General features: G+C 37.2%; 2 protein-coding genes across 3 annotated transcripts; one reads left to right on the top strand and one right to left on the bottom strand.

The window, feature by feature from the left end:
* Positions 1 to 40: 40 nt before the first annotated feature.
* LOC117303231 (torsin-4A-like) lies at positions 41 to 2,767 on the top strand. 2 transcript variants are annotated; one of them, XM_033787375.1, is made up of 3 exons: positions 41 to 124; positions 601 to 788; positions 1,157 to 2,767. In XM_033787375.1, exons 2-3 carry the CDS (start codon positions 615 to 617, stop codon positions 2,744 to 2,746), a joined length of 1,764 nt encoding a protein of 587 aa, XP_033643266.1. In that variant the 5' UTR covers positions 41 to 124; positions 601 to 614; the 3' UTR covers positions 2,747 to 2,767. The 2 variants fall into 2 exon arrangements, with proteins under 2 accessions (XP_033643266.1, XP_033643264.1); XM_033787373.1 differs by having other exon boundaries at positions 55 to 124; positions 598 to 788.
* LOC117303232 (3-keto-steroid reductase-like) lies at positions 2,738 to 11,468 on the bottom strand. Its single transcript, XM_033787376.1, has 9 exons — positions 11,279 to 11,468; positions 9,923 to 10,126; positions 9,388 to 9,480; positions 7,663 to 7,780; positions 6,790 to 6,902; positions 6,144 to 6,324; positions 5,414 to 5,470; positions 5,036 to 5,134; positions 2,738 to 4,274 (listed from the first exon to the last, which is right to left on the bottom strand). The coding sequence occupies exons 1-9, from the start codon at positions 11,320 to 11,322 to the stop codon at positions 4,158 to 4,160; spliced, it is 1,026 nt and encodes a 341-aa protein (XP_033643267.1). The 5' UTR covers positions 11,323 to 11,468; the 3' UTR covers positions 2,738 to 4,157.
* Between the last annotated feature and the right edge of the window lie 170 nt (positions 11,469 to 11,638).

The raw sequence follows: 11,638 nt of genomic DNA, 5'->3' as shown, positions 1-11,638 counted from the left end.
TGCCAATGCTCGATAATTGATTGACTTCAAAGAGGGCGCCCTAACTTTTAACAGATAGTAGGTTAGCGAAGTTTGCGAAGTCCACACGGGGAAAACCGGTGTTTTCATCCTTTCTGCATTGACGGTAACTATCATAATTGTTTATGAAAAAAATTTATTAAGTTGTTTAAGATTGATACTATTATAAAAGTTTAGTGTTTTCAAACGGTCTGGAGTGCCTGAGTTACTGTGTAACTGTAAACCATGAAACGTTAATTTAACCGCGTAGGCGTTAGATAGATTAGACGTATCAAGCATTGTCAAGTCAAGTGTCAACCAATAATTTAGCTAGTCTCAAAACTTTTTAAAGTTTTATTAACTGTCTATAATTTACTCAGCTCAGTCATCTGTCATCATGTGTACGTCCCCGTGTGGACTTTGTCTGTGCTGCGCGTGCTGGTTCATGGAGGTTCTTTCCAGCCTCCATGCATGGTTGCGTGGAAGGGAATTTTACCTCCATAGTTGTTGTAGATTCAAACTATTGAAGATTACCAATAATTTGTGAAAGTTAAACAAATATCATGCACAATTTGTGACTTTTGTTTGGTTATCTTTCAGAAGTGTTCATCACCAATATGTTTCTCCCATACGATCGCAGTCCAAGGAACACACCTCCACCAGTGCAGGCACTTGAAGAGAGGGACATGCCAAACTCCCCGGTTCTCATGCTACCTTCATCAGCACAAGGCAGTCCACCAAACGAATGCTTGGCTCTCACATGGCACAATGACAACCAAAACAAGCCAGGGGTAAGGGAGAACTACAATTCTTACTCCTAAAACTTAAAGTTAAAACTATGATTTTATGAGTTTTGTTCAGCAATCATTTACACGTGGAGATGACAGCAGAACGAACCTCAGTCATCGTTCAAGGAGTATATAATTCTAAGCTAACAAAATCTGTGGCCTCTCATTGCCTGTTGACGTTTTTATTTATATTTTGTTGGGGGTGGGGAGGGTTTAGAAATCCTGAGGTGAATTCAATTTCCAACAAAGTTTTTTCATCAGGAAATGTTGTGGCAATCGTGTTAGATTCATAATAAAACAAAAATTAAAAAAGAAGTTTAGCATTGCATTTAATTTATACAACAAATTTTTGTCCCTGTTTTTCATTGCAGAGTTTGAGTACTTCACCAACAACCAGAGACATTGTTCTGCCAAATGGCCAGTCTCCTGATTCCTCAGTATATCGTCAGTCCAGAGCTCTTGTCTTCTACTCTCCTTCAGGACAAAAGACAGTCTGTCTTCAGGAGACGCGTTGCTACTCCTTACCATCAGATGAGACCCAGAGCACAAGTTCAAGAAGAGGATCTCCAAGTCCCTCAAAGTACAAATCTTTTGCTGACACAAGAGGTGGAGGAGTAGGTTCAGAGAGAAAAGCCGCAACTCTGTCACCGCGAGGCGGACTGGGTAGAGATCAGAATGTCTCGTTAGTAACACAGACATCACCAGAAATGAGAATTCAAAATAGCAGAGGAAAATATACTCCTGATAAACTTCACAGTGGCACCCCTGGAAGCACTGAAATAGCTGATCCTGGTTCTCTTGACCCCACAGTTCGCAATCGAGGCCAACGAAAAACCAGGAAAGATGGTAAACCGGGAAGGAATCTTAGCAAAGCGGATCGTTACAGCGGCATCTTAGAGCAAGACCACCCTGAAGAGACACTGTCTCGTGGTATCCTAGGAACTTGTTGCTGCTTTCTCACATGCATCATTGTGTTGTTTCTGCTTGCAATAACAATACTGGTTTGGTGCTCAAAGTCACCATCTGGTTGCCTTGTGCCTTTCTTTAGTACTAGTGAAAAGTGTCAAAAGATAAACATTTCTCATGTCAAAAATGAACTTCAAAGAAATCTTGTTGGGCAGCCTGTTGCAATGAATTTTATCTTGGACACCCTGGATGCATCTGGAGAATCTGGTAGCAACAAACCTCTTATTATGTTCTTCCATGGCAGTTCTGGAGTAGGTAAGAGCTTTACTGCGGACATACTAGCAGAGAGCATCTCGAGTAATACTAAGAAAGAGCCTTGCATTAACCTATTGAGTGTTGATTTGTTTTTAAGATCAGAGACAACTCAGTCGAAAGAAATATACATGAAGATTCTTCAAGATTGGGTAAACAGACCTATGCAAGAGGACAAAAGATGCTGCATTTCTTTTTTCATCTTTGATGAGCTTCGAGATGACATTCCCCAGGATTTGATTCAAACACTCGGCCAAACTCTCTCACAGCTCGACACCCAAGACTCGCCAGCGCAGTCTCAACATCTCAAAGTCATCATTATTATGACATTGATTGGTTCGCAATCCATCAGTGATTTCCTCGTAGTGAATATGAAGCGAGGACAAGATCGTCAGTCTCTGACACTCCCACACCCTAATTGGCAGGAACCCTGGAAGCACCTTGTAGCAAGCCTCGACAAGCAGGACCCATTCTGGACATGGTTACCACCAGGGGCCTTCATTCGTATCCCCTTCCTCCCCCTTGAAAGATCTCACATTAAAGAGTGTGCAAAACAAAGCCTAAGTAGAAACAACTTAACAATCACAGAGGAGCGATTAGAGTGGGTGGCAGATCAGATGACTTACATCCCAGAAGATTGGCCAATGTTTTCAGTTTCTGGCTGTAAGAAGGTTTCAAGTAAAGTCGGTTTAATCCACAAAGAGAAGACAAAACCACTATTTGAATTTAAGAAGTCGTTTTAAAACACTTTTAATTCCAAACACAATCTTCAGTATCAAAACCAAACTCACAAAACCCTAAAAAATTACCTGCTAAATTGGTGCAATTTGATTGGCAAAATATACTCAGTTTGAATTAAAGCACCAACTTGAATAGTTATAATTTGATGATAGCCTCTCTTAATGAAAATCACTTATTAGAATAAAAGAATGCAAACATTTATCAGAGAAAGGAATAATTGTTTGGAGAAACCAAATTTTCAGCTGTTTACCAGATCCATGTGCTATGGCCTTGTTACACGAGGCAACTTTTTCAGGCAACTTGCAGTGCATGCTACAGGACCACTTTGGTAGCACAGGAGTACCTCTCAAAAAATAATGTCTTAAGATCCTAAATAATATGCGAACATTCAAATGTGAGTGCCTTTCCATTGTGAAGATTGCCTGGAACTGGTTGCCTGTAAATTGGTTGCCTGGAAGAACAACTGGTATGCAATAGACCGATCCATTAAGCTCCACCCCATTGCGTATTGACCAATCACAACCCATTGCACAACCAAAATTCCGACACTATAAGGTCCGACATGCATGCCCATATGCTCGGCGTGCGTCAGAGTTGTGCAGAATGGCATTGGAGAAGCTCACGTGTTCTTGCTCATACGTGCGCCGTGGGCGGGGCCTAATGGATCGGTGTATTCCCATGCAGACTAAAATTATCATTTTCATAAATAAGAATACTGGTTATGGATTCTAAGGAATACATACTTTTGTTACGTAAGTCACTGGAAGACAAGAATGGCTAAAACAATTTAAGAATTTATGATTTACATTGCACATTATAAATTGTTAGATATTTAAATAGTAACATGAACGTTCCATTTTTGGTTATAGCATTATTATGATATTAATTTATAAAATAAGTCTGTAGAGAGACTTAAATTCTCACATCTACAAATGGTAAAATTTTACAAAATACTTCATAATTGAAGATAAAAAGGCACTGATTCCCAATAGCTTCCTTTCAAACCAGTCAAACCTGATTATATAAAAATCAAGTGTTTTGCCTTGACATATCAATTAATATTTAATAATTTTTGACTTGGCAATGGCTTAATTTTAGTCCAATATCTTTACTACTCGAGTAATAAGGAGGTGAGTATATCAATTCATTATATTGAATAATATTGAGAAGAAAACAAAACGAGAAAAAAAACAAGAGATAAAACCACACCAAAACTGTTGCCTGATTTAATTCCATGGTAACAAGTTATCATGTGTAAAATATCTGTAACCTTTTATTTTCTTTGTTTAAAACACAAACATTTCATTTGATCAAATTCTTGTAAACAATCGAGTTTACTCTTCCATAAACCCACAGATGTGACGCCCCATTTGATAACAAATATACGCTTTAGTTTTGTCCATTCCTATTATTTTAAATATATTCGCTGTCACTTCTGTTGTCTCCTCCTGTGTACTTATCCGTAAACATCTTATAGAGTTTGTCAAGTTGGCTGTATAACTGTATAGGGGCCTTTGATTCATATTCAACCTATAAACAAAGATGGTAAAAACAAACAAGGTCTTGTGAGGATCAGGAGAATTTGCATTGTACTAAACAAGATAACGAGGCTTGATTTGGGGACAAAAATCCCACAGGGCATGTAGTTCACAATGTTTACTGGACAAGACATTTTTGTAATGGACAGAAAATGAGATACATGAATTGATATTCAATTGAAAAACACAAGACGGCCAGACTTTTCTGGTTAAAGACACTAGACACTACATGTATTGGTAATTGACAAAGACCAGTCTTCTCACTTAGTGTATCTCAACATATGCACAAAATAACAAACCTGTGAAAATTTGAGCTCAATTGGACGATGACGTTGCGAATAATAATGAAAGAAAAAAAACCCTTTTCACACGAAGTTGTGTGCTTGAGGTCTCGAAATAAAATTCATGGAAAATTACTTCTTTCTCGAAAACTACATCACTTCAGGGGAAGCCGTTTTTCACAGTTTTTTGTACTATCAACCTCTCCTATTACTCGATACCAAGTAAGTTTTTATGCTATTAATTATTTTGAGTAATTACCAATAGTGTCCACTGCCTTTAAACATTTATTGGCCTGACTGTAAAACAACTGGCCTTAGGTCTGCAGTAAAGTTTAATATTCAAGCCGTGGAAAACTAATAAACTGAGTTCATGAGTAAAGTAAATGAATGACAGTTGTGTTCGTCTCGAAATATTTTACCGAGTCTATTTAGAGCAAACAAACAAAATTTATTGAGTTGGCAAATGATTTACCTCTTCGGGTACAACGTAGCTATGTCCTAATACCGAGCTATAACTTGTGTATTTGCGATCTGGACGAATGCAGATTCTATCCTCCTCAAATACCCAAACCTAAAAGAAAAAACAAAGATATTTACAAAACAACATTTAGGACTGAAAAGTTAAAACCATGTAGTTTTAATGAGAGAGAAATTTCAATATTGGGGGACATCATTGGCCAACAGCTAAAAGAGTGTTTTGCTTTTGTAAATTCAAAGCGTAATTTATGAGGCAAACGTCCAGGAAAATCAGCTCTTGGGTTGCAGGGAATATTATTGTCTCTTGTGTACCAATTTCCGTTTTATTATTAAACAGTACAAAGAAAAACAAAATCAGTAAAATCATATTTACCATTGACTCTGCTCCTAAATGTGGCTCAATGACAAATCTTGGAGCAAATACACGAATCTACATGGTAACAAAAAGTTAATCAAAAACCAATTTTATTGACAATGAACTGAATAATGCAAATTTAATTTCCCTTTGAACAATTAGTTTAAGAGTCATCTGCATTATTTACATGATGTAGTCTCCCTCTGTCTAGTCGACTGAGGTCAGAATCATGTTAAGATTTGCCCATTCATGTCTATCCCTCATAATTTAAAGTTGGGAGCTCAGTTGGAAGCATCTTGATGTCCCTGGCAACTAAATCTGTGTAGCTGAGCTATTTGTCTCCCCTATTTCTTCCTCCATGTTCCGGTGACCTGGGCCCAATTTCATAGAGCTTCTTAAGCAGAAAATCAGATAACTGGCCAAGACACTATTCAATTGTTATGCTAAGTAAACAACAGCTCAATACCAGTCACAAGCAAAGAATATGGCATGGAATTTTGGCTAGTAACATGTGTAAAATAAGCAAGCTATTTTCGTGCTTAAGCAGCTCTATGAAATTGGCCCCTGGTGTAAAGCTGATAGACAGATTCATTGTTGTTTCTGTTTGAGTGTCCTGCTAGTCTTGGGCAACATCTTTTAGGTTTTTTGCCATACTGTTCAGTCATAATTATGAGTTACTCAACTGTACACAATCTAATAAGCATTTCCGTCTAGTTTGAAGCACCAAATGAATTTAAGCGCGACTTACCAGCAGAAATATCGGATAGAACATCGACCACATCCAAGCTGGAAAAAAGGTGCTGGTAATGTTTGTAGCCACAACTCCTGGAGACACTAAATGGCTATAGACATCATGCTGGTTGTACTGCTCATTCAGTGCTACATTTAGAATATCAATGGCGTACTTTGATGAGCTGTATCCCTGAGAACTATAGACAAATTACAGACTTTTACATATTAATTAATTATTGTTTTTATTTATTTTATATGAGGTTTCATTTATTCTATATGAGGTTTCATAGAAAGCCTTAAAAATACAACAACATACACACCACAATTTAAAACTTTTGGCTTGGTCTAACCAAAAAGGAAATTTAGAAATAGGTTTGTTTTCAGTTAAGCGTGTAATCAATTAATTGTACCAGCCCTAAAAGAAAAAATATACAAGTACCAAGATGAAAGCACAACATATGGAATGAGAAAGAAAAAAAAAATCCGTAATGATTTTTACAGTCAATTGTAAATGCATTCATAGAATAGCATTGTTGAATGGTCCACATACTTACCTTTGTTATTTTGTTTGTTTGCTTCTAGAGCTACAGTGAAAACTTGTTGAATTGAACAATTTTTTAAATATTTCTGTAATTACTTTTAATAGAAAGATATCCCCATACCCATGTTTGTGTTGTACATCTTGGAGGCTGAAGTTTGATTGGTCTGCATTGCTGGAAGATGTCCATACGATCCGTCCTCTTGATTCAAATAAAAGATCTTCCAATTCCTTTATCTGATAAATCAACAAAAATCAAAGGTGTATTTTAAGTTTAGATTACATTGTTGGTTTTTAGAAGATTAAACTCATTCACTTTGATCAAAAATACAAAATTTTTAAACTACTCCTTTTGGTTTAATAATGAGTATTTGTAATAAAAGAATGGTTTGTTTTTATAGTAAAAACAGTTAAATAATGGTTAAATGCATTGTAATGAATTGGGTGCACTTTAAAGGCAATCAAATTAACAAAGGGGTCAACAAATTATATTTTGTCAACTTTAAAAGTGTTCCATGAAAATATTTCATATGGACTGGATGATTGGCACTCGTTTGACCCCCAAACATGAGCAACACGATCATTTTAACTCCTATACTCTGCTTTGCGAAAAACTGTTTAAAGTTATGAAATACAAAATTCTAAAAATGTATTTGACTGTATCATCTTAATTTGTGTAATCAAGTTCACCCCAAACAATATTTTATATAGTGGCAGAACAGCTTTGTAGAGGTGCTGAGCACCTGTTCCTGATTGCCACTCTTGGGCTAGGTATTTTATCTATGTAGCTTATTTGTTGCTTTAATTATTGATTTGTATATTTTTGTGCCAGTGTAAAGCCAAAACAAAACTAAACTCAAAAATTAAAGGTATTGGGCTGCAAGAAGGACAAATTTAAGATGATGATACAGAAAAGCTGTGAGGAATAGATAATCCTCTTACAAACAGTCTAGATTGTAGCATAGACAAAAACGGCAGGCGAATTCCAAAGTCTTACCAGAACAAAATGGCCGAAGATGTTTGTTGAGAATATTGTCTTAAGGCCATCATTGGTCATGTCATCTTGAAGATTCAATAAACCCTCCCCTGTGGTCAGCATCTCAAATAATTGGGTTCTGAAACAGAAATTCAAATTAGTATTATATTCCCCAGAACAAAAAGCTGTACTTTGTAATGCTTGAACTTCCACTTATTGAATTTACAAGAATAGGCCTAAACATGATTGTTTGCAATATAAATCAATGTTTGACAGACAAATTATATGAAAAAAGTCAGCTGCCATATAGTTTATGTATAAATTTACACACAAACAGTTCGAAAATTAAAGGTCATATTGTATTTAACAACATTTTTTTCCCCCGGATCATCCAATTAAAATCTCAGTGGCACATTTTTCAGCAATAAAGCAAATTTGTACTTTTATTCGTGTAGGCCTATCAGTTATATTTCGGATCAAGTTGTTTCTTTAAATAAATAAACAATTGGAGTCCATGCAGGTCAAACAACTCTACTAAATTATTATCAAATATTATCTTTTTTGATGGGAAAAAAGTCAACCTTTGTGACGGTCACTTAAGTGTTGATCTAGTTTAGTTGATGGGGTGATTTTTAGTCTAATAGGAGAGCAGATAATGAAATGTTATAAAGAAAAGCACAGCTACGAGCCCATTTGTTGTGTTTTACCCACACTGATGTGTAATAAAGGTAAAATGCAAATTAAACATCCTCCTACTTTCCATATTCTTTGCCAGAGAGAAATTTAAAACCATTAACCAACATATGTTGTGTATAATATTTGTAAAGCAAATACACAAAACAATCAGTGTACTGTGATGCATAAATCACATGATATCACATTACAGCTGGCTGGCATAATACAGCTGTGATTTGAAATCATTTTGTGGATGATATGGAACGACCAGCCAGTCAGAAGGGTTTAAAAAATAATTGTGCCCAATACAATACATATATATATTTTATTATTTTACAGTAGCTTATATTTTTGATATTCCTTTATGTATCTGGTACCAGCAGATAGTTTCAAAATTCAACTCTCGGATATTGCACCATTTATTGCTAACAAAAATACAAGTCTGGAATTTCATCTTAGACAACAGGAGTAGGCCATTTTCATTTTGCAAATGGTAATTTTTACGTTATTAAAACCTTACAGCCTATTTTCTATTTTGAAGGGCTACAGTACAGTGACAAAGATACAGGGCAGCAGAAACACAGTCTTTGTTTAGTCACAGGCATGAAGATCCACATTTAATAAAATGTGGAAGATTTTCCTCTGCAGAAAATAATTAGTTTGATTGATTGAGTTTAAAAACAGTACACAAACTTCTCAAGGAGCAATCATGGTCATAATTATGTTTTCTAAATAGTAAAATAAACATTCAAAAGATCAGGCATAACACTACAACTTGTAAAGAAAAAAAAGAAAGTATTGGGCACAAAATGACTTTGTAGTCTACTTGAAGGCCGAGTTATAGTCGGTCGGGTGGAAATCTTGATGCGCGATCATAAAAATACACGGGTTTTAGGCCACAATCTCAGGATTGCGCGCAAGATTTCCATCGCGCAACCATCGCGCGACCGACTATAAACCGGCCTTTACTGTGTTTTAAATGTTTAATGACACAGCTAGGAAATCCAAAAGGTGGAACCTAAGCTGATCAGCAGCTGAAAAATGAAAAAAAAAATGAAAAGATTTACTTACGGAGTGAAGATTGCTTTGAACATGTTCTTCCAGTTCAAATGTGTAACCGGCATTATACCAGCATTCAGATATAGAAAGTCCAATCTTGTGTATCTAATTAGACAATTAGACAATAAAAGAAAATAAATTTAAAAAAGCAAGCAGTTAGGTGAGAATTTATTGCTAGTAAAGAGCACAGAGCAGACAGAAGAAGCAGAGCCACAGGGTGAAGAAAGAGAAGTAATAATGAGGCAGGAAGAGTTTGTTGGGGTGGGGAGTTTGTAAGTGACCTCTGAGAATGTTCTATTTTGATAACTCTTACAGAGCAAATGTTTCTCAAAAGTTTGAAATCAATTGTTGAGATTGCAATGCTCTTTCCCATTTGAGAGAGTATAATGGGCAACAAGGCAAAGACATGTGTTTTTCACTCACTTTAAACAAAATAAAGTAATTGTGTTATCTGGGTAAATAAGATGTAGTTTTGGGTCATAATGTGAGGATGCAAAGTTGCAGTTTTTGTCTGGTAGAGTAGGCCTATCATTTTCAAAACACTAACTTTCTTTTAATACTCTTTGCAGTATCGTATATTCCTTTGATGTCACTCGTGTCTAATCGTACAAGTTCTATCTTTGCATCTGGATGGTTGTCTAGAAGCGTTTTTCTCGCCGTGTCTGCTCTACTTGGGTTCCGACAGGCGAGGCATAAGATTATTGTTGGATCAATGGCCAAGAGACGATCGGCAAAACTCAGACCAATACCTCTGCAACAAATTAAACAAAGTATGCCAAGTAAGTTTTCAACACTCATTGTCTATCGTACTTAGGGTGTTGTAATTCTACTTTGAGCCACACCCACATAAAAAAAACCTGGTCCAATAATGCCCATTCATTGAAAGGCATTAATTTGAGGGTTTCTTTGTGAGCTCTTCTTCTTCTTCTTCTTTGTAGTAAAGTGCAGCCTTCAAATGATTGAAGATGTACAAACTGCGTGCGAGTGCATAGGTTGGCTTAGACAACAGGAGTTGTGTCAGGTGCAGTTAGAATTATGTAAAGGTGCGAGTAAAAGCTGGAGATGAGGTTACTTCAGCCAGGGGTCCCTTAACACCAGTTTGAAGGCGTCAAGGGACGGGTACACAGAAGGATCAACAGGGAGGTCTTTCCAGTCCCGGATGGTGCGTGGGAAGTAAGTATAAGAGCTGGCGTACACTGAACTAGTGAGCTGGTGTATGGGAATGTGAATCGGGAGCTAGCCATGACCTCTTGTTGATGATGTGGTGGAATGTGACAGATATGGGCTCCGGGCCGGGGGACCGGGATGTCAACCAACTTGCATCTTATTTTGTACATCATTTGAAGGCGATTTTGGTATTCCTGTCACTTGAAGTTAAACTTCAAGTTGTAGAGAAGGCCATTCAAGGTTCACAGACCTCACACTCGCAGAGCCTAGCGCCCTAGCCCACCTTGTTGAGCTGTAACATCGGTCTCATCACTGTCACCATTACTGTAATGGTGACAGTGTAGCCCCATAAATCGGTCCAATCCACTCCGTATCCTTGGCCCCAGCACCACTGATATCAAAACCTTTCGCTTCCTTGAAAAACCATCTGCAACGTTCTGCATCATGAAACTTACCGATCTAATGCTTCAGAAGTTGCAGATAGCACTACACTTGGAATCGTTCAAATAGGTATCAAAGATTTTGAGTAAAAATCAAGTGAATTTTGAGTGTGAATTTTCTCAACTACCGCTCTTTTACCGCTAATGCCGCGATGTGTCGATTGTTCCCCGACCGTGCGCAGATTTTAGTAGTACAAGCTGTGAAGGCAAACACAGATTCATTTTTATCGAGTAAGAACACTCCCCCCTTTTCTGCTCTCTTAATTGAGGCAATCAATTAATAAATTAATACTCACGAGTTGGCACCAGTGATTATTACGACCCTTGCATCTTCTGCCATGACGACTTCTCTCTGGAAGAGCTATCCTGGGCAAATCCACAACTGGATTAGACAACTTTACAAAAAGTACCTACCGGCAGATCGATTTACGTTATATCTATCTTTGGTTATAATTATTACAACATCTACAAGCAACGATTGCATAGGCAAAGGAGATGACATAACAGCATGTGTGCACACCAGACTCGCGTAACATACACGTTTCAATTCAGTGCAATGACGACTGGGGACATGTCTCAAGATGAAAAACATGTTTAGTCAACAGAGGGCGCTCACTAACAATTACGGGCTTTATTGGGGGGGGGGGGGGGGGGTG

Source organism: Asterias rubens, chromosome 19 (assembly GCF_902459465.1).
Source record: "Asterias rubens chromosome 19, eAstRub1.3, whole genome shotgun sequence".
Classification (NCBI taxonomy): Eukaryota; Metazoa; Echinodermata; class Asteroidea; order Forcipulatida; family Asteriidae; genus Asterias; species Asterias rubens.
The sequence above is the reverse complement of the archived record's forward strand: the minus strand, read 5'-3'. Positions and strand labels throughout refer to the sequence as shown.

What these genes read in the sequence shown, in the direction of transcription:
- LOC117303232 (XM_033787376.1), bottom strand. Translation starts at nt 11,322, where the DNA reads ATGGCAGAAGATGCAAGGGTCGTAATAATCACTGGTGCCAACTC. An exon ending in TCTATCCGATATTTCTGCTG is followed by an intron (nt 5,471 to 6,143) that starts GTAAGTCGCGCT and finishes GTTACCATGTAG; the next exon opens with ATTCGTGTATTTGCTCCAAG. An exon ending in ATTTAGGAGCAGAGTCAATG is followed by an intron (nt 5,135 to 5,413) that starts GTAAATATGATT and finishes TTTTTCTTTTAG; the next exon opens with GTTTGGGTATTTGAGGAGGA.
- LOC117303231 (XM_033787375.1), top strand. Translation starts at nt 615, where the DNA reads ATGTTTCTCCCATACGATCGCAGTCCAAGGAACACACCTCCACCAGTG. An exon ending in ACAACCAAAACAAGCCAGGG is followed by an intron (nt 789 to 1,156) that starts GTAAGGGAGAAC and finishes TTTTCATTGCAG; the next exon opens with AGTTTGAGTACTTCACCAAC.